The sequence below is a fragment of the Terrapene carolina genome, unplaced genomic scaffold (assembly GCF_002925995.2).
Source record: "Terrapene carolina triunguis isolate 2854851 unplaced genomic scaffold, T_m_triunguis-2.0 Scaffold67, whole genome shotgun sequence".
Taxonomy (NCBI): domain Eukaryota; kingdom Metazoa; phylum Chordata; order Testudines; family Emydidae; genus Terrapene; species Terrapene triunguis.
In genome coordinates this window covers 34920730-34943342 of record NW_020664418.1, presented here as the reverse complement: position 1 = coordinate 34943342, position 22613 = coordinate 34920730, and the positions used below count along the sequence as shown (strand labels likewise).

At 42.5% G+C, this 22613-nt stretch overlaps 1 protein-coding gene across 3 annotated transcripts; it reads left to right on the top strand.

Moving 5' to 3' along the window:
- The first annotated feature begins 448 nt into the window (after positions 1-448).
- Positions 449-21253, top strand: LOC112108370 (lamin-L(III)-like). 3 transcript variants are annotated; one of them, XM_029910792.1, is made up of 12 exons: positions 449-1358; positions 5778-5934; positions 7277-7402; positions 8541-8711; positions 10252-10377; positions 10545-10765; positions 11446-11674; positions 13963-14070; positions 15354-15470; positions 15572-15685; positions 15825-15892; positions 19357-21253. In XM_029910792.1, exons 1-11 carry the CDS (start codon positions 991-993, stop codon positions 15861-15863), a joined length of 1776 nt encoding a protein of 591 aa, XP_029766652.1. In that variant the 5' UTR covers positions 449-990; the 3' UTR covers positions 15864-15892; positions 19357-21253. The 3 variants fall into 3 exon arrangements, with proteins under 3 accessions (XP_029766652.1, XP_026504103.1, XP_024058239.2); XM_026648318.2 differs by having other exon boundaries at positions 19192-21253; XM_024202471.2 differs by lacking the exons at positions 449-1358; positions 5778-5934; positions 7277-7402 and adding an exon at positions 7431-7506.
- The last annotated feature ends 1360 nt before the right edge of the window (positions 21254-22613 follow it).

Here is a 22613-nt window from a genome sequence, read left to right as displayed (position 1 = left end):
AGAAACTGACCTGAAAGCTAAAAATGGCTAGAAACAAACAATGGAAAAGACTAATGTACTTTTCACTGACTAGTCTGAATAAAATGTTAAAATAAAATAAAGGTAAACAAAGGGCAAAGCACCAATCGGAAAAGGTAAGTGAGATTTGAAAGATTCTTTGTTTGTAATAATCTGAACACAGCAGATGGGGGGCGGAGGGGGGGGGGGCTGGCTCAAGCAATTAGGTGCCAGGGATATGAACTGCCAAACCTAGAGGTGACGGGGGTCTCAGCCCTGGCACAAATTAAGCACTGGAACGCGAACACAAGGAAGGACGCTTTTCTAAATATGACATTTTCAATCTGTCCCTTTAGGGTGCTGAATATAAACTCAGAATTAGCAACTGTATTAATGGGCACTCCCCACGCCCATCAGTGGCATGTCTTTTCTCGCACCTCTTGACCAGGACTATATCGTCTCCAGCCGGGCTAATCTGAACGGGGAGACTGGAAAAGGAAGCGGAGTGTGGCGTTCACTCACTGCCCTACTGAAAAGCGAACAAAATCCTCCCTCCCCATTTTCTAAAGCGGGGAGACCCCACCCGGAGCTGGGATCCCAACAGGCTCTCGTTCCCGGGCTGGTACAGCTTGCTCCTCCATCCAGCGGCTCTATCCCTTTAAATTGCCGCCGGTGCCGCAGCCCGTGCCGGAAGGACCCTGGAACTGCAGCTGGTGTTGGCTATTTATACCCGGGCTGGAGCCGGGGGAACCGGACTGTGCCTCTCAGTGAGAGCGTGGGCAGGGAAAGGCCGCGGCGCGCAGGGGGCGGGCGCCGGGATTCCATGTCTCCTTGAGGCGTCGGCTTGGTTGTGCAGGGGCTGGGGGTGACCTGCAAAGGGGCGTTTCCTTCCTGCCATGGATGTAGCAGGGGCCTGAAGGTGCCTGCCCAGCCCGAGGCGCCCCGGGCGGCGGCCGCGCTAGCCCCGAGGATCGTGCCCGTAGAGACGCGGCCATGGCCACGGCGGTGTCCTCCACCCCGGGAGGCAGCGGGCGAGCTCTCGGTCGCTCGGCCGCATTCTCCCCGCTCAGCCCGACCCGGCTCAGCCGGCTGCAGGAGAAGGAGGAGCTGCAGCAGCTCAATGACCGCCTGGCCGCCTACATCGACCGGGTGCGGGCCCTGGAGGCCGATAAATCCACGCTGCAGCTGCGGCTGGCGGAGCAGGAGGAAGGGAGCAGCCGGGAGCTGGGCAACCTGCGGCTCCGCTACGAGACCGAGCTGGCGGATGCCCGCAAGGCGCTGGACTGCATCGCCATCGAGCGGGCCACGCTGCAGGTGGAGCTGGGCAAGCTCAGCGAGGAGCACCGGCAGCTGCACGCCAGGTCGGTGTCTCCTCGCTTCCCTCTGCGCTAGCCGGGCTGCGAGCGGCTGCTCTTCACGGCCTGGCCCCTGTCACATGGCAGGGGGAGTAGCCTCTGGCTCCAGCGGCTACTATTAGCGCACCCCGCCCCCCTTCTTCTGTGTCCCTGGCCCTCCCCCCTCCTCCTCTCTTCCAATAGCTAAATGCCTCTCGAAATTCCCTGCTGGTCACTGCTCCTGCAGGCAGCTCGCAGATTGGGGCGTGGTACTGGGATTTCCCGGGAACAGGTGCTTAGCACCCAGGGACAACCGAATCTGCTGCAGCTAATAAAAGTATAGGGGGATCGGTCACCTGTAAACAAATGACAGGCCTCAGCTATGTTATGGGGGAGCCTGGCCTTAATGGATTACCCGTGTGGGGTGTGGCTTATCGATGCCCGATTTAACTGACCCCTGTCGAGAGGTGCCTCTTACGTTAAGAATCCTACCCTAATGTGGCCCTTACATGCCGATATCTATTGCTAGGGTTTAGCTGTTGAGTAGGTCTCTAAAGTATTCCCATTCCAAACCTGTACAGGAATAAAGCCTGTGGGTGTTCCGAGACTGGAGCAAATGCTTTCTCTACTGACCTACTTTCAGCGGCTTACAACTCTTGGACTTATGTCTTGCATGCTTGGTTTTGGTTCAGAAGTTTAAGCTTCATAAAAACCTAATCTCTCATCTTGTGATTGGAGAGCAAGGAAAGGACTGGTGCCAGTTCTGAAATTTTTCAACTACTTTTAGTGTTTTGATAACTCCAGTCTTTGTTTATAGAACCTTAGACTTGGCTGATCTGTAGTCCTGAGAATTGGTGTTTTTTACTTTCTGAAACAGCTAGGCTTTAGAAATGACTGACTTTACAGCCTCCTGAAAATGGAAAAGGGCTTACATACGCAGTATGTTCAGTAAAAGATGTACTAGATCTAAGTCCTAATATTTAGAGGTGCTTGTTTCTGTGCAGTCTAACTGCAAGTGTCTCCGATGACTTGGAACAACCTTATCTTCCTGGATGTCATGAACTTGATATATCCTTTAAATAGCTTAGAACTCCTATGGGGTGAACAGTATCCAACACTCTTCCTGCAAGCAATAACCATTAGTTGTTCAACTTGGTTTACTACACAGTGCTTCGTACACTCTTAAAGTATAAAGAAGTGAGATGCAAGTGCATACTTAGACCAACAGTGGTAACTGAAGAGCCAGATGTAGGATGCTTGAAAAGAATGACTGGCATAGTCACACCAGCTCTCTCATCTCATCACATTTGCAGGAGAAGGATCAGAACAGGAGTAAGGGCACAGGAGGAGAAGGATCAGAACAGGAGTAAGGGCACAGGAAGAGAATACAAGTAATAAACAGGAAGATACTTGGTCTAACTGGTTTTAGAGATACAAATAACTCTGAATATACAAATATGATGGTTCCACCTCAATGTGTAGTTCAGTGATGCAAAATGGGACCTCATAAGTGAATCTTATGACTGTTTGGATGTCCTCAGATCTTAGACACATATAGGTAAACCCCAATCTTTCTTTAGTAAGAAATGGACTTTGAAAATACTGATTATTAATACTGATGCATCTGAAGAAGTGAGGTGTTTTACCCACAAAAGCATATGCCCAAATCAATCTGTTAGCCTTTAAGGTGCTACCGGATACCTTGTTGTTTTTGTGGATACAGACTAACATGGCTACCCCCTGATACTGGTTTAAGCTCTTCTAGTCAATCTGAGATCCATATCTTGGTTTGAGGACTGGAGGAAGAATAAAAATAACTTTGTACTTTGGGGTGGCATCCACTATTCCTAGTAGCCAACCACTAAGGCAGTCCTGCGAACTATGAAATAGTTTATACACTTCTAAAAGCCAGCATAGACAGTCATTCAACAGCTATGTTAAGGAGTAATGTAGACTTTTAGATGGCAGGAATATGGCAGCACATGTCCACAAAGGGAAAATGTGTCTAAAATTCAAACCTGCAGAATAAGAATTCCACATGAATGGGAACAGATGACCTACAATGTCTGTCCTCTTACTCATAACCACACAGAGTAAAGACGTATTTGAATTTTATAGTAGCTGTTGGCAGGGGAACCAATAATTGTCTTAACTTTTTGTATTAACAGCAATAATGCACAATTAAATTGTACTGTGGGATAGGGGAGAGAGGACAAACTCAGTGACCAATTGGAAACCCTGGCTCAGAAACTCACAATTCATCCACTTCCCAGATTGTTGATTTCACCATGAGAAAATAGGGATTGTTCCTTAAAATCTCAGCAAAGAACTGTCTGATAATCAGGAATGTCACTTTCCAGTATCAGTTCTAACAAATCTGTGTCTGTCATAGCTGTTTGAGGCCAGAAACATTATAGTGCCTTTGAATGAGTCCCATGCTCTTCCCTAGCACTTTCTATTGCAGGGGTGGGCAAACGTTTTGGCCCGAGAGCTACATTGGAGTTACAAAACTGTATAGAGGGCTGGGTAGGGAAGGCTGTGCCTCCCCAAACAGTCTGGCCCCCGCCCCCTATCTGACCCCTCCCACTTCCTGCCCCCTGACTGCCCACCTCAGAATCCCTGACCCATCCAACCCCCCTGCTCCTTGTCCCCTGATTGCCCCCTCCTGGGACCTAACTGCCCCCGGGACCCCACACCCCTGCCCCTTGACAGGCCCCCCCAGGACCCCATGCCTATCCAACCCCACCGTGTTCCCTGTCCCCTGAGTCCTATCCACACCCCAGTCTCCTGACAGGCCCCCTCAGGACTCCCACACTTATCCAACACTCCCCCATCCCCTGACCGCCCCCCAGAACCTCTGCCCCTTATCCAACCCCCTGGTCCCCTTACCATGCCACTCAGAGCAGCATGTCCGGCAGTCTCACCCACCCGGCCGGAGCCAGACACGCTGCTTGGCAGGAACGTGCAACCCTGCTGCCCACGCGGCGGCGTAGCTGCCGGGGAGGGGGAACAGCGAGAGAGGGGCCAGGGACTAGCCTCCCCAGTCGGGAGCTCGAGGGCCAGGCAGGACGGTCCCGTGGGCCGGATGTTGCCCACAGGCAGTAGTTTGCCCACCTCTGATCTTTTGCTTGGGGAAAGAGGTGGGCATGCCATACTTTCCAGTGCATACCTTCTTGGCCCACCAAACTTCCTACTGTGTCCTGTTTTTTCCACATAAAAATCACTTTACCAGAATCCTGTCCTGGATGTCAAGGTCCGAGCTCCTTCTGAGAATAAAGTGGAGGTGGGTGAGCCTGGCAGCCCATCTAGTCCTGAGGCAGAGGCCTACTGGCCGTCCGATACCATTCTCCTGGCTCATCTCTCCTCTCCCCCTCCACGTTACCAGATAACCCCACACTATTAAGCCCTATGCTCCAGGAGGCCAGTGACTGAGCTTCTTTCCTAATGAGCATGCTCAGGGTTGTGCCCTACTCTGATCACAGCCAGGATGGTGGCCTCTTGGGGCCAAAACTCCTCCCTCTCTCATGGGTGGCGCCATTACAGGCTGCTGGCACTTGGATTAGTGGATGGCACCAGAAATGTTTTCTGCCAGCCTGGAGCTGTTTTACCAGGGATTTGGCTAAAGTTTGAGGAAACCATTAAACATCCCTAATGTTAGTGTCCGCCTGAGCCAAGAAAGATGCTAAGCACATGCCTGATGCGACACAGGAATGCAACTGAACTAGCCGCTCAGCTGACTGAAATTCCCCTTCTGTCCCGGCATTACATGTTAAACCTGGGCTTGAAAAACTTGCCAGACATGTGCTAGTCAGAGAAGTAAATCATCTAGCCCAGAGGAAGATGTGAAAGGAAAGGTTTTGAGGGTCCCATTTGAAGGTCAAAGGGGCAATGCCCACTCTTACTCCCAGCTGATGAGAAAAGAAGATTGTTGGCATTTCTACCACTGCTGCTCTTTCGTAGGACTCCTTTCCCCCCCCCCCCCCCGGCTAGCAGATGTCAAATTTTAAAGATCTGTTTTCTAGCTACTTGAAAGGAGAATTGCTCTTTCTCACCCTTGTCACGATCACTGCTACAAGAGCTTCTAGCTGCTGTCTGTTCAGAAAACACTCAAGGGGAGATAGTGAAATCTGAGACTACTTTAGATGGGTGGGTGGGGGTCAATGCTACTGCAGTGGGCACTGTAAAAGCATGTACAGAATGAACTGGTGACTCAAGGGTACAATGAAATAATACAGGTGTTAATGTTTGCATGCAGGTTTTTTGTCTAGTTTCATCTTTTGGGTGATGGTGGATAGTGAATTATACTCCAGTGCTACTCTTAACCATTTATAAATAGACAAGAAATGGCTAGCTGTGGTAGAAACTATAAAAATGTAAGAAGATTAAATATATTGTTCCCTCCCCACCAGCAGTAAATTCTTATGAATGTAAAACTTTCACTTGCAGGAATTCTAAAAAAGAAGCTGACTTAAACCTGGCACAGGCTCGTATCAGAGATCTTGATGCTCAGCTGAATTCCAAGGAGGCTGACTTAGCAACAGCTTTGAGTGGAAAAAGAAGTTTGGAGGGCGACCTTCAAGAGTTAAAGGATCAAATAGTCACTGTAAGATGTTGCATAGAATCTACATTATTTCATGGTTGGTGATACCAGAAGTTCAATTATGACTTCCCACACTGGACTCTCTATTTTGCCTCTGTTGCTGTTTATAAACTTTTTGGGGAAAATAAGATTAAAGTTTTAAAAACTCATGAAGTTCCTTGTACTTAATAGGTAAGGATTGGGAGAGAAGGACTTGCAGAATTTTGATAAAAGCACATGTCCTGGTCACCATCTCTGCTAACCAAAATATTGGGTCGGGGAACCATGTTGTGAGGCTTGTAATCCTGCTTCATCACATGAATTAATAAATTATAAAGCCAGAAGGGCCATTGTGATCATCTAGTTTGATTTCATATAATTGAATGACACTCTTTGGTCCTATCCATGTAGCTGAGACTAAACTTTGCTCTTAACATGCTAGTTACAGCCTGTGTAACCTCCCCTGAAATGGCAGATACTAGGGAGGGAAAAATTAATGTCTACCTATTCACCTGGCTTGAAGGACCTTCTTACTGTATCTTTAAGTGCTTTACCCTAACTTTAAGAGAAACCCTCTACCCATTTGATTTAATGAACTTTTGTGTGTGTGAAAAGCTCTTCCTCTTACTGTAAAAAATTGCCTGAAATGTATTGCATTTTGGGTTTAGGATACTATTCAGTTTTGAGTTCTTTAGGGGTTGGAGGAGATTAATAAAATACTGCAGTTTAGGGTCTGTTAGATATGAGGTAAGTGTGTCTGTTTCACTAGGATGGCTTAAAATGCTGCCATAAAATGTAGACGTGTTGGCTTAGTGTAAGAATTACACTTGCAGGATATAATTGAGTTTTAGAAGGAAGACTTTATTACAATAAATGCACACCATCTATTGGTTTCAGGCCTTTGGATTTTCATAATTCTTATCTCAAATTGAGGCTTGCATCATTTAGTATTATGGTGGGAAAATGACAATGGTCTTGTACAACTGATAATCCTAGCATAACTGGGTTCCTTAGCTGGGTAGGGTTAGAAAACAGTAGTTCTACAACTTAACTGGTCAGTGATTAATGAGGCTTCTGTATACTTGGTTTGTTAAGTAGCCTAGTTCATTCTGGAGATCTGATCACTTTGGGAGCAGAAAGCAGCCCTGTTCCATTAAGCTTTTTGGGGGCAGGACTGCAAGTGTCTTCCATGTGAAGAACACTAAACATATTCTGGACCTTATTGATAGTGAACTAAATCAGAAAGGTTCCTTCCCTTAAAGTTGTTGACTATAGGAGTAACTCTGAAATCTAATCTTTAGCTGTTAGTGTAGAAACGTCACTTTCCTTGCATTCTGATCTACCACAAAAATCTTTTCTTTCCTAGCTTAAGTTGGCATTGGAAGATACCAAAAAGCATCTCCATGGAGAAATGTTGAAGAGAGTGGACCTGGAAAACCAAATGAAAACTGTGCAGGAACAAATGACATTCCAGAAACGCCTTCATGAAGATGTATGTCTAAGTTAATTTTAGCAAGGATTTCCTAGATGCCAATTGCCATTGCCCCTGGATACCCTTACAAAATCAATGTTAAAATGCACTTGATTCCTAAAAAGGTAACTAGCTGAATCAACCTTATGACCCTCTGCCAGCCAGCAAAAGCCACCTAGGTGGGTAAACTCCAGGGATGTGCACAAATTTAGGTAACATCAGTATCTCCTAATATATTTGAGCATGTTTCTCTCCTTCCACCTCAAGCTTCATTGAAATCCAGTAGTTACTATTCTATTATGCTACTGTAAATCACCTGTAAAGTTTGTTTTCTAATATGAGGGGGGGGGGGAGGTGTTACCTGCTGGAGTATGAGATTTGGTTTACTTTAGGCTTTCTGCAAACACCTGGAAACCTTTGCAATTTTGACTGTTAAATTTTAGCTTTCTCTGAAATTACACCTGCTAAGATAACTACAGTCCTAATACTACTTGGATGTCTAATTTAAAAAACAAACAAAACCACTAACTTCACAGGTTCTTGTTTCTAAGCGATTTCCTTTTGTATCTTTCATGGTGACCGCTGCATAATCAGGTTCTATATACTATAGGATTAATTAAATTTAGTCTCCATTCAGCTTTAGAATGGAACTTTTAGGATGAAATTTTCAAAAATGTCTAAGTGACTTAAGAGCCAAAATCCCACTGAATTTCAAATAAAGACAAGGATAGGGGAAAAGACATTTCTGATTTCATTTATTTAAAAAAAAAAAAAAAGCTATTGTCTTTTCTAGCTAGACTGGTAACTAGAAAAATGTGTTGACAGCATAATCCAACAGGCAGGGGAATATACTTTCAGCTAGTGAGAACCCCATTGGAGATCTTTAAATCTATTACTTTCCATTCTTTTTTTTACTTAGGGGAAGATAACCCAGCAAGGTCAGATGAACTTGATGACCTAATGGACCTTTCCATCTCTAAATCCCCTATGATTAAAAAACAAGTGACCAAATACTTGACAGTAAACATCTGCTTTAGTGTTGCGTGATTGACTTGCTACACTGGTTGATTGTTAAAGCAGTTGCATAAGATCAGTTACTCAAGCTAAATGGTGGTATTTCATTTGACCTTTAAGCCATATACTTTTTCTCCTCCTCTAGGAGCTCAAGGAAACAAAAAGATTCCATGAGAGCAGGATAGCGGAAATAGAATCTGGCCGTCAGAGGGAATTTGAGAGCAAACTTTCAGATGCTCTGCAAGGACTCAGAAAGGAGCATGAAGAACAAATTCAAGAATACAAAGATGACTTGGAGCGCACATTCAGTGCCAAAGTGAGTCTTCAAAAGTTGCAAATCAAATGAACAAGCTGTCATGCTTTCTGCATCTTCATATGACAAGGAAGCATTTGACCCTTCCTTGAACTAGCCGACTAATGTATTTGACACAGAGTATGGTCCATTTGCTTCAAGTAGTAGAGACCCATTAATTGAAGACTGTTCTGCAGTAGGAGCCACTATCCTGAATCATTTAATCTCTGAACAGTCTCTCCAAGATCTGCCAATAGAACTTGCTATCTGCTGTCACTTCACTGTCCAATAAAATTGGTCGAGATGCATAAATATATACTATCCTCCATAACAGGAGTAGTTGGTATGAATTATAAAACTTTAAACATTCCCATCAGCAAATTTCAATTTTGGTTCTGACGTGCTTATTACAAATATCTAAACTTTATGCATAGATGTTATATGCATAGGGCCAGGTCAATCACACCAAAAATTAATGTGGTATAATAATTGAGCAGAATTTAGTCTATTGCCAATATTATCTTAATTCCTAGGAAATATGGTACTAAAAGTTTGAAACTGTGTACCAGTTACAGCAGGATTAATTCTTCCTCTAACAGAAATGAGTGCACACGTGTAATGAAGGTGAATTAACTTAATCTACCAGTTTTGGTAGCTGATGTAATTGCAACCCTCCTACCAAGACAGGATTACAAAAGTACCTTGATACTAATGGTGTCACCCGCAGCCCAGAACTGAGTCCAGTTACAATAGGTAATGTCACTGAAATACCAGAGATACTCCAGTTTTTTCACCTGTGACTGAGATTGGAATATGGTCCAAGAATTTTATTAATGGAGACACTTATAGTATTACAAGCCCTCTGTACTATCTGCAGAGACATGTGATCGTACTTTCTGAGTGGATTCCTTGATCTCTGTTCTCACTTCCTTCCCGTTTGTCTATTTAGTCTTCAACTCACTAACATTCCCTTTACCCTGCTGTATTAACTCCTTTGCCCTGATTGTTCTTTTCTCAGTAGGGGTCCTGCTGCTGTTACTGCATTAGTTTCCTCCAGCTTTTTTCCCCTTTCTTAAAGGAATATCACCTCAATCTCTGCTTGCTCTATGACTAGTTAGATTCCTGAATACACTGTTAAACATGGCTATGCTTGTTTGGTCACAGAGCTCTGGTACCAGCATTGGTGTGAAAGAGCATTTGATTACTGACACTCAAAGAAACTATCTAGTATCCTGTACTGTCTCAAGGCAGCTTCCTACCCCATTAGCCATGGTACCGCTAGTGAACTTGAGTTTCTTCTCTAGTGGTATCACTTCTGTGCATTTTCAACAAATCTATGTAACAGGAAATATTCTATAGTTTAGGCAGTGATGAAGAGCTGGATTAGGGTTGTGATGTTGAATTATGTCTTGGTAAATCAATTTCCACTGTAAACAAACTGTTAAGATACTCTACGTCTTCATACATATGCAACTAAATCTGTATGTCTAAATCACTTGGTAACCTTTTTTCTAGAACAAAGGGTCACCAGAGTTCTAATCAGTTGACAACTATTTCTTCATAGATGGAGAATGCCCAACTTTCTGCCGCAAAAAATAGCGACTTTGCCAATGCTGCTCGGGAGGAGCTGATGGAAACAAAGATGAGAGTTGACACTTTGACATCCCAGCTTAATCATTATCAAAGCCAGGTACCATTCTTCAGTGAGATCATTGGATTTTTTTCCTTAGTGACATTTGTATTTTCTAGACATTATCTGCTTTCATCCCTCCCCAAAATTGCTCTTGACTGAGCTCTAATTTTAGCATCTTATTCAAAATACTCACTGATAACTAAACCTATTTAATTAAATCTAAGAACTGTGCATTGGAGAACAGAATAAGAGAGTTACAGGAGACTCTGGATTATGACCGTGAGATGCATCGAAGACGTATGGCTGAAAAAGATAAAGAAATGGCACAAACGCGGCGGCAGATGCAAGCACAGTTGGAAGAATATGAGCATCTACTAGATGTGAAACTGGCCCTAGATCTAGAAATAAATGCCTACAGAAAGATGCTGGAAGGAGAAGAACAGAGGTAGGATACAATATTGAGCAATACAAGAAGACTTTCTTCCTCCAACATACTTTCATTCTATAAGTCTATGTACTGAGTGGGAGGGGAGAAATCTGAAGTTAATCTTGTTCCCAGTTGGCTACTGGGAGAACTCATCAGACTACTGGCTTCGGTATGTAAAATACTGAAGATGGGCTTTATACTATAGTATATGCAATCTCTTCTAAATGATAAATGCATTGATTGAAACATCATGTACCCTGAAACAGCAATTAGTAACCTTAGGAAGTGACAAAATTAATCCCTTGGCTGCCAAATTTTCCTATAGACCTTATAATGTTAATCCTCAATGCTTTTTCAAGTCGATTGGCTGTCTAACCACTTACCGTAGAGGGTTTGTTCATGGAGATCTTAATTCCTGCAGTGTCCATAAGAGAAAAAGAAACTAATGCAACAGCTGAGGGACAGGGGGAGAGGAGGTGGAAATTCCATAGCTTGCTCTGAACTCTTCTTGCAAAAATTGGAAAGCAGGCCATAAGCTTTCGCACATTGGTCACTGGGAGACTCCTTGCCATAAAATAAAATACCACACTCAAGACTACAACTAAGCTGGTATGGGCAGAGGGGAAGCTATACTAGGTCTGGGCACAATGGGGTTGGCACAATTTGCATATCTAACATGGTCACTTGGCTCTTTTTAGGCTAAAACTGTCATCTAGTCCATCTTCCCAAAGTGTTGCAACCCAGGCAACAACCAGCCATGGGCATCGCTTCCTGCATGGAAAAAAGAGAAAACTGAAAGAATCCAAAAAGGGAGAGCACAGTGTCAGCTTTAAAATTGTTCAGCATGCATCATGTTCAGGAAATGTGTCTATAGAAGAAATTGACACAGAAGGGAATTTTGTCAAGCTTAAAAACAACTCGGACGAGGTACTCCTTCCCTGCTCTCTCTAATGGCTGATAGCCTATCAAACTTCAACCACCTTTTCCCATACACAAAACCAACATCGACACATTAAACTAAGTGGTGCTATCTAGCCCAGTATCATAAGGGCCAGTTTATTCAGCATCTTGCTTTTCTAATGATTTTCCTCTTCTCTTGATCCTCAAGAACCAGTTTAAATTAAATTAATATACCCATCTCCATATTGTTCAAGAAATGGTCAATAGTAGCTGTTGCTGGTTAGAGAAGCCACAAACGGTCTTGTGGGAAACCGATACCATTTTATTGAAAGCTATAGGTGTGTCTGTGGATGCAGAAAGACAATCAGTCCAGTTTAATCAAGGATAAAAGCATATAAGGTGCTTAGTGTGTCAGATAATACCAATAGCTGTTTAGATCCCTTGTAGCTTATTGTTTTAGCTGTGGCAGGGCTCCTACTCTGCAGCCAATTAATCAGATAGCTTTTACCCAGTCTATCCAGCAGTCTGCAACTATCTAACTGCTTGGTGTTGGGGGCGGGGGGGTTCTACTTACTCAATTAACTGTTTCTCTGCTGGGAAGTCTGGCACAAGCCACAGTCAAGAGTGGTATCCTTGTATTCTTCAACTGGCATGTTAAGAACATGCAAACTACCCTACCAAACTAGGTAGTAGTCTGAAGTAGGTTCTCCCAACCCTGGGCAGTTAGTGGTTAGCTTTAGGCTGGCTACCTGTCAAAGGCTGGACAACATCCACAGCTCTAAGTCACTCTTGTATGTTCTAAACATGACTTGCTGAACCAGGGCAGAAGAAAAGCTGCCTCTGGGTAGACTTTAGTAGCCCAAGCTGCCCACAATCCCTGCTTCACTAGTGCTGGGAGTTAATTGAGTTTTGTGGAGGGGGTTCAGAGCAGAATACCCAGGAGAAGGCTCTGGTCAGACAGGCCAGGAAACTTTCAACTTCTGACTGCTACGAACCCTTTAGAGCTTTCACAAATGGAATGGGTAGTACTTGTACTGCTGCTCTGACTGAGGAAAATTCAGGGGCATGCGATTCCTAACAAACTCCCATGATATCTGTTTGCACAGAGGCTATGGGTCTTGGCACGACACCCTTACCCCATGAGAACTTGGCTCCTGAAGAAGGTACAATAATGCCATTAGACTCCCTTCCCAGGGCAGGCTTTCTACTTCCTTTGGGATGGGATGGACAGGATATTGTGGACAAGAATGTCTTAAACAGGGAAATAGTCGCAGGTTTGAAGGGATGATTCTGCAAATAAGTGGTTTGGTCCTATTCCGCCAACATTGCAGAACCCTAGACGCTAACAGGGACCGGAGGGAAATGCTGCATTACAAGGGTAGCTTTTGCTCTAAAGCAGAGGGTATGACCTGATTAGTTCTTAAAATGGCAACTGGACTATAGAAAAGCTCTGCAATTCAAATGTGTCTGAACTTGTAACACTGCAGCCAAACAAGCCTATATGAACAATGGTAGTTCTCATTCTGCTGTAAAACGACAGCTGCAGAATTGGATAGAGGTTAGATTCTCAGACCATACATCTTAGTCTCCGAGTTCTTACCTTAGAATGGTTCTAAAGTTCTCTACCTAAGTGTCTGGAATCCCCTCTCTGCCTTATTGACTGCGATTGTTAAAGAGCGGTCTTCTGAACTAATGAATAACTTGAAACTAAGAAGGGGAGTCTTAGTATGGAAAAAGTTGAGAATTAAAAATTGATGTTATGAAACGTCACAAATCAGTCAGCTTAACCCTAGTTGAGAATACATGTAGACTGAAATGGTATGAAGAAGCCTGATCGAGGTGGTATCCTTCAGCCTAAATAGTTTATGGCCATTCTTCATTGGAGAAGATGATCCAGTCTGACTTGCGTTACTCCAGGATAGTGGTTATGAATCTCCAAACACTCTTAAACCAAAAGAAAAAGTGCTATTGATGCCTGCTATCCTGAATGCTTCTAGTGAATGGTGAGGCTGAGACAAACCTATATAGTTACTAAGTCTAATACTTAGTCTGATCACTGTTTCAGGAACTCTTATGGGATCAACCACTGCTGCCAGAATCTTCAGTGCTAACATGGAACAGTGTTAAACTAAATTTATACTTTAAGAATGGCCCCTGTCTTGAAAGGAACAGTACTTTGCAAACCAGCATGTAGGAAATGTAAAATGGCCTAGACTAACAAATTATGACAGCACATAGGTGTGATCTCTTTAGGATGTCCATCTAGTTACAATTTCATATCCTCTTGTAATGGTATCTTGCCTTCCTAACTGCAGGATCAATCACTAAATGGATGGGTACTAAGACGACGACTCGGAAGCTTGTCTGAAATAATATACAAATTCCCTGCTCGGTTTGTCCTTCGAGCAGGCCAAGTAGTTACGGTAAGTAACTTAACACTGCCCTGCCAATCTGACTTGCCAAGCAAGTAATTCTAATTGACTTTAAAAGTCAGATTTGGGTTTTTTTATTGTTACCATCATGTAAAGAAGGCAAGTATATTTAGTGCCTATGCTGGGGAAACTTTTTTCCCCTGACAATTTGGCAAGACTGAGATGGCCTGACTGGTAAACTTCAGTGCAACTTAGGGAATGGAGTGACTTAGCACCATCTTAATAGTTGAGGCCTGATCAAAACCTTAGAGGAGTGATCTCACTTGCAACTGTTGAAGTGGGGCATATTCTGAGCGGAAGAGGTTTAGTTTTCTTCATTTACAAGCTAAGAATGGGCCAGTAGGGAATGGGCTGAGGGGAACATAAATGCTGTGCAGTTTACTTTCTAAGCTGTGCAATTCTTCCTGTCACCTTCTCACACAACTGATTAGCACAGCAAGGTCTGTGGAGGCTAATAGACTGGAGTGGCAGTTGTAGAGCTGCTCCATGGCCTGGAAAGAGGGCTGTTCAATCCAAGTCGTCTCCCTAGCACTTTGCTCAAGGGCAATTGAAGTAGTGCAGGCCACTTGCCTGGTAGTGAACTTGAACCTGTGCATTGCTCTGTACTAAGTGGTTTGTTGGGGGCGGGGGGTTGTTTTAGTGCTGGTGGTTCAGCTACTCTAGTGGTAGCAATGTTGAGCCCATGCTGGTGGCAGCATGTTAAGCACAATATTTGTTAGACCTACTCTAAGCAAGTGCAGTACTTAAGCCTGATTACATCTTTCAGACCCTGCTCAGAACAGATCTTTCTGCCCAGTAGAAAACCTGTGCAATTAGACTAGCATAGATAAGGCACTATTGAACACTGAACAGACTTGCCAGCACTAAATAAATGACCTCAAAAGTCTGTTGGCTTAGTGGGACAAAATGGTTGGCCAGGAACAAGAACTCTACATTCAGAGGGTATAGCGGGTAGAGCCTCCCATTAGCAGCTCTTCCTGCTGCACTTCTTCCATGCCACTGCCCTAGTGGGTAGACTAAGTGTTCCACCAACTCCAAAGGCAATTCATGGAATCTGCCCTAATTTACCACTTAGACCTGTTTCTGAGCACCTCACAGCCACGTTTCTGCTAGACGAAGTGTGTCTAGTGTTTTACATGGGAGCTATAGACGCTTACTCCAAACTGAATTTGGTCTTTAATGTTCCAATACCAGTCTACTGACTGTTTAAAATGAATATTATTTTTTTATTTAAAGCTCATCAGTTAAATCTCTCTCGCGCGCTCTCTCTCTAGATCTGGGGTGCTGATGCTGGTGTAAACCAGAGTCCTAGTGATCTGGTCTGGAAATCCCAGCAGTCTTGGGGAACTGGGGATAACATTGGTGTTACACTCATCAATGCTGATGGAGAGGTAAGTGAAGCAATAACCAGTTGCACCTTTTCTAGTCTTCAATTTGCTTAAGAACAAACAAGCTTATTTAATTTGGGTGGGGGGGACACAACTTATTGCAGGAGACTGCAGAACGGAAGGTCATACATGTATCCAGAGGAGAAGAAGGTGGTGAACTGGAAGATGAGTTTGATGAAGAAGAAATAACAGGGAGCGAAATGGAGTTTCATCGTCGGGTAAGAATCTTTCTGCATTCAGAACATAGTAGCAACAGAAGTAATCAGTGGCTTTCTTTTGTAGTAAACAGTACTAAAAACATGCCCCAAAGTCTTGCCCATGGCCTACAACTCTTGCCATTTTTCTCCCTGATGTCAGACCAAAAGAAGAAAAAAGAAATGTTGTTTGGTGTCATGATTGTGTTTCCTGTGAGCACCACAAAATAGGTGAGACCAGAGTGAGCATCATGCTTGTTTCAGAGTGCACATTGTGCTTGTTTTCTTGCAGAAAAGTTTGCTTCATCAGTAGTGCTGAAATCTCTTGCCTCTGTGTAGTCTCTGCATGGCTTTGCATGTGAGCTGAAATCAGTGCTTCACATATCCAATCTCTGAGCACAACATTGCTGTAGTTAGAGGTTCACATTTTAATTAACATTCTGACCAGTAAAAGATTGATTAACTGAAACTACAACTAGCAGAGCCTTTTTACTGTTTGTTCATGCCCAGGAACAAATTCACTAGCTAACTGTAGTATAAGACAGGAATGATGACAAAATACTCATACCAATATTGTGCATCTAGCTTATTGCAACTAGAAATCTTGTGTACTGTAAGCTAGTTAAATCTTTTGTTGCTTGCACAATTGTGGAAACCAAGCAGAAGAGGGAATGGGGAGTGACTTCCTTCATTTGGAATATCAGATTTCAGTGTGTCCTTTCTATTGTTTCATAATAGCAACTTCAAATCTGGACTATAGAAGGAAAATATTTCCACTGAAATGTACTAAAAGGCCTTGGATACACTTTCATAAGTGCCTTAGGCTCCTAAGGCCATTATTAAGTGCTTTTGAAATTTATCCACTGCATATCATCTACTTACTTGTAGCTTAATCCCCACCTCCCACTAGTCTCTTCCCTTGAGTTTACTTTCCAGGTGGGATCAGAGAACAGATGCAGGCCATAGTGTTAGAGTAAGCCCACTTGAAGCCAGAACATGTTCTGGCTATTTAACTTACCTAGTGTCTTTTTGGCCACTTTCTGGATCATCGTGTCATGTGAAAGACCTACCACACACCCTCCAAATGGGGCTTGAGTTGTGGATTACAAAATTTAGTGATGAAGATTAATTGGTGTATTCGATTTGTGTTGGTCACTTAAATCACTTAAAACTGAATTCTAAATTAAAGTTTGGTACCAAGACTTTCTTATTGCATCACTTATTCACGGTTGTGAAGACTTAAAACAACTTTCAGTATTCTGACTGTGGAAGTGCTGACTCCAATAGGACTTGCCAGTTTGGCTGGAACAGTCATGTAAGCCAGTAGACTATACTCTAAGTGCTGCTTTATACTAACTGTGAGGGATTACCTAGGTATCCCTCCCAACATCAGAGCTCTTACTTTCCCAAAAAAGTCAAACATTAGAATAAAATTGGCCTTTGGAGTTGCACCTTCTACTACAGGGATCTATTATAGAGCGCTGACTTTTGCAGCCATGGGTCTTAAGGGTGTCTACAGTCTCTCGCATCCTAGAAAATGATTGGCTGTACTTAACCAGTTCTTGCTCCAAGTCACACATACAAGGGATACAGGAGATGCCACATAGAATGAACCAATTGTCCCTCTTGTTCAATATATATCCAGGTGCTTTAGAAGGGAAAATACCAGGCACCTAGCGAACTACAGTACTAGGCTCTTGGAAGGATAACTTCTTCCTGATGTTAGTTGGTGACAATCTTACGGTGCAGAACTAAGGTACAGAACTTTCTGAAATGTTGCTGTAGATCAGCGATTCTAAACTTTTTTAAAAATCGTGTACCCCTAATCTCTTCTAACTTGGAACTCCCCAAACACACAAATGTAGAATCTAATTTAAATAAATCCGACCTTTTGATCCTGCTGTCTAACTGCATAAGCTAGGCAACCTATTTAAGTGTATTAATACCCTGAAATCTTTGTGGGTATCAGAGTGCTAGTAGGCCTTGTGACCCCCATGCACCAGGTCACAACATAACTCACTGAAATTTGGCCCTCTATCATGGAGAGGTGGCTGGGCCAAACTTGAGTGAGTGGCATTGCAGGACCCATGAATGAGTAGGAAGGCTCATTGTGTCCCTCACCCTCCAGTTGAGAACTGCTGGTGTAGATAATGACCTGTGTCTCTACACAAAAACTGGACACTGGCTAGTTTGAAGAGAACGTTCTGCTCATAAGTGTTTGGAAGCTGTGGTTTTAAGAACAAATTGATACTGAATCATTGTTCTCTAACTGTCTTAACTTGGTAAAGTTGTTAATCAGCTTGAGTCCAAAACATCTGTTAACTTTCATGAGTGGCTTGTGGTGTCATGTAGGTGAGCTCCTGAATAGAAACTGGAGACACACCCACACATTTTGCCATTCCTTAAAGGAATGCAAATAGGAGTGCAATTCTACACTCCTAAGCTATTTTGGAAGACGACACTTAGACTTCATATTAAACAGTATGAACTCTGACTGAAACTAGATTGAGACAGGTTGCTTAATTAGTCTAAAGTAATTTAAACTAAAATGACTCCCTATCCCAAGTGACACTGTCTTAGCAGGATCAGCAAAATGGGATAAAAGTCCAGGGATATGCAGGGACTCAACATCTTTCAGCTGGTTTTGCTATGTAAACTCACAAGTTCGTGCCCATCCACAATTCACTTAACTCATGCTGGGTTGGAAAATTTCAAAAACTTTAACAAAATAGAAACTTTCTGTGAAAACACGTTCCCATTTTTCAGTCCAGCTCTATATGTTCTTTAATTGAGCACCCAGTACTCAACCCTGAGACTGACAGTTTTGCTTTCATTAGCCTCACTTCAGGCTGAGGAAGGAAAACTAACCCCCTCTGTCTGCTGCAATCCGTTTTGAATCTAGTAAGTTTCTTGGGGCTCATCCTAATACATCACTAAACAACTTTTATTGATATAGCCAGCCCTGTGGGCAAGATGGCTCTGCTTAAGCTCTTAAACCAGGTTGAAATTCAAATACAGCACATACTAAATAGGACACTTTTTTTAAATAATCCTGTGTTTAAAATACCAACACCCACCTTTGCTAGCAGCCTAAAACAAACTTTGAAGGTACTATTGACAGTGTAATAAGAATGTCTAGCTTGCAAAATAGATTATTTTTTTCTGTTTGTTAACAAAACATGGTTTAACTAGCAAGACTCCATACTGAGAGCCATATGGTCCTATAGTATATTACAAGAGGGAAAGGCCAGAAGAGTAGTGAAGAGAGATGTAGTAATTCCTCATTCATTGTGTAGGTTAACAAGGCATCTTACATGTTTTCAACTACAGCACAACTTTTTCCTATTGCTTCTGCCCTATGCCATTTTAGTTATCTTAAAGCATGATTTTTGCATGTATGTAAGACAAGCTTTGAATTTGTTAGACTGTCTTGCTTGCTTTGAGCAGTTTGCAATTCAGAAGCTATCTCCTATGTTATGGCTTAAGTTTTCCTTTAATGCAGAAATTTAACCTTCAAAATTTTTCTCTAGAACAAAGAATAAACCACATGGGAATTGGTTAGAAGGTAAATAATTAACCTCTAATCATGCACGCCTCTCCATTCTTTCTCTTATTATTCTTGATTACAATAGGGATGCTAAATTGTGTATACTCAGTAGTTCATTGGGCTTAACCTATTTAATTTCTCTTTATAGTGTCTCCAGCAAAATGAAGATCCTAGCTGTTCTGTCATGTAACTAAACAAAGGCAGTGACTACCTAAAACCACTCCTTAAACCAAAGTGACCCTTCAGACTGCATGAATTTTCAGCAGCTTCTGGAACATGTGAATCTTGGATTTTTTTTCCCCCCTATCAGACCTGTTTGGAGAAAGCATCCTCCAGAATGTGAAACTTCCTATTTGTTGATATTGGGCCCTGCCTTCAATGAAACTAGATCCAAGTGCACATTTCCTTTTCCAAGTCTTTCCATGACAAATAGAAGTATTGTGATTTATTCACCCACAACTACTTGCCCTAAAGTTTACAGTAACTTCCTGCTGGGCATGTCTCATCCTAGCCAGGGATGGTAAATGCTCACAAATTTAATGGCTTCAGCTTTCTGAACTCCTGATTATTCAAAATATTTTCTCAAGCAGACTAAGAAGAACTGTTTCAAGCCTGACTGAAATTTAGGTGGACCAAATACTGCCTCGACTTATACCTTCTGCAGCTTCACTGAATTGAAAGTCAGAGCAAATTGTTATCCTTGTGTTTTTGGGGTTGTTTTTTTCCCCCGCCCAAACACCCCAGAACTCATTTTATGTTTGAGTCTGATACTAAAGTTCCCTTGATTGGTCTGGTCTAAGCCAAATGATATAATCTACTGGTGTAAAGTTTTAAAATGAGCAAGCTATTTGTAAAACATGTATTTTTAACTTGTAGTTAAATAAACCAACCATTATACTGTTTCTATAGCCTAGTACCTGTTAAACTCAAAATAGTTTAATAAATAGACATGTACAGTAAAGTGTCTGAAACTTTGAGGTGAGTAGCTTTGTACTATAAATGTGAACTAAAGTCTGATGCCAACAAAGCAATACTGTGGTTAAATACATCAGTACCTAAGTTAACTGCTTACTTGGCAAGACATTAATGGGGACAGAACTAATTTAATTGAATAGTTTGGTATATCTAGAGATCACACACTCCAATGATTGCTAAGTTTTGATACCTTTTAAAGAAAGTTCCTGTGTTTATTAAACATCTGAAATAAGGATGTGTACTTCTGTATTCATAGTTGAGGTGAGGACAACTTCTGTTTTGTCAGATAGCTAGATATGTTCTCTATTACAGCACTGAGTTGAAGTGGATTAATATACAGCATTGTAACAAGGTACAGCTAAAATGTCTAGCACATAGAGGGGTTGGTCATGAGTAGCCACTCCAGTTAGCCACTGTAGCGTGTTTTTTGTTTTGTTTACCTAGTGGCTATACTGAAAAGAGGGGAAATAGCCCAGCAAGAGTCCCTAGTTAAGCAACACAAGTCTGTTTCCTTGCTAAAAAGTTAGCTGATAATGCAGCCCCATCTGAGCACTGGAGCAGCTTTCAGAATTCTTTGTTGCCTTTCCAAAAGTCTCTACTGTATAGTATGTCTGAATTTTAAGATCTGGCCCATGTTAGGACTGTGCTTTTTAGAGTGCTTTAGAGTTCCCTTCAGTTAGACTGATTAAAAATATATAGTATTTTAAGACACTGGACACCTAAAGGGTGAGTGAATTTGGCCTTTCATATTTTAGCAGACCCAAATCCTTCATTCTGTTGCACCTTGTCACTTTAGAAGAATTTAAAATAAGCTCTGTTTATGATCTTGCTGTGTTTATAATCTTGGGCTGTTCAATTGATTTTTACTATTAAAGATATTTTCTATGTACATTATCATTCTTGGGCTTTAATGTTTAAACTTATGCTCACTTTTCTAGACAGATTTAGTTATTTTAACATCTATATTGTTTGTGAATTCTAATTGTAGCTAAGAAAAACAAATACACCTAAAGAACTGAGTCTCCTTTCCCTTAATAAGCAAGTCTTTCAACAATAGACTAATCTGCTCTAGAAACTATTGCACACTATTCACATTTTTACACTTTCTGAATAAAGCTGAAATTGCAATAAACCTACTGTACAAAGAAAAGTGGTTTTTTACCTACCAAATAGTAACAGGAGTTAATGGTATACTATGCTATAGGTATGTGAGGATGAAATGCTGTCAATGTTTAGAGAAGCTGCAACAGTTTGAATCAAATTGTGTTCAAATTGCTACTAATTTAATTTTCAAATAGCCAGTCTTCTGGAAAGATGTGAACAGCACCATAAAAATTAAATCACCCCAATTTTTTACTATTAAGCTAATAAAGCCCACTTGGCAGTGCTTAAATATAAATTACATAAAAACAGCCATACTGTATCAGACCAGAGGTCCATCTTGCCCAGTATCCTGTCTGCTGACAGTGACGAATGCCAGGTGCCATAGAGGGAATGAAAAGAACAGGTAATCAAGTGATCCATCCCCTATTCCTAGTTTTTCTCAAACAGAGGTGAGGGCTACCATCTGTGCGCATCCTGGCTAATAGCCCTTGATGGACCTATCCTTCATGAACTTGCCTAGTTTTTTTTTCTTAACCCTGTGATAGTCTTGACCTTCACAACATCCTCTGGCAAAGAGTTCCACTGACTGACTGAGCATTGTGTGTGTGTGGGGGGGGGGAAAAACACTTCCTTTTGTTTGTTTTTTAAACCTGCCTATTGTCATTTAGTGACCCCTAGTTGTGTTAAGGAGTAAATAACACTTCCTTATTTACTTTCTCCACACCAGTTATGAGTTTAGATAGATATGATCAATCTTCTCTCCCCCTCCCCCATCATCTCCTTTCCAACCTGGAAAGTCCCAGTCTGATTAATCTAGGGGTATGGAACTGCTTCCATACAAGGAAAATCATTGGTTGCTCTTTTCTGAATTTTTTTTTTTAAATGGGGTGACTACAAGATAGGGGCATGTGATATTTTCTATCTCAAATTCATTCCACTCCTACTGTAGTCAACCCTAATTTAAGTAACTTAGAGCAGACGCTTCCCAATAGTTCTATCTATAAGCAGAGGAAAGGCATGAAGAGGAAAAAAGTGGGTTCTATTTCTTATCTGTCTAGACCAGGGGTGGGCAAACTTTTCGGCCTGAGGGCCGCATCAGGTTTCAGAAAATGTATGGAGGGCTGGTTAGGCCAGGTGTGGCATTGCCCGGCCCTTGCCTCCTGCCCCATCCAACCCCCCGACTCCCTGTCTCCTGACCACCCCTGGAACACCCACCCCTGATTGCCCCATCTAACCCCCCTCCTTCCTGACTGCCCCCCAGGACCCCTGCACCCATTCAACCCCCCCATTCCCTGCCCTCTGACTGCCCTGACCCCTTTCCACACC

Excerpts from the sequence above, each read along its gene's own strand:
- LOC112108370 (XM_029910792.1), top strand. The coding sequence starts at position 991 with ATGGCCACGGCGGTGTCCTCCACCCCGGGAGGCAGCGGGCGAGCTCTC. Across the intron at positions 5,935-7,276 it reads TAAAGGATCAAATAGTCACT|CTTAAGTTGGCATTGGAAGA; the intron begins GTAAGATGTTGC and ends TTTCTTTCCTAG. Across the intron at positions 10,766-11,445 it reads CTGGAAGGAGAAGAACAGAG|GCTAAAACTGTCATCTAGTC; the intron begins GTAGGATACAAT and ends GGCTCTTTTTAG.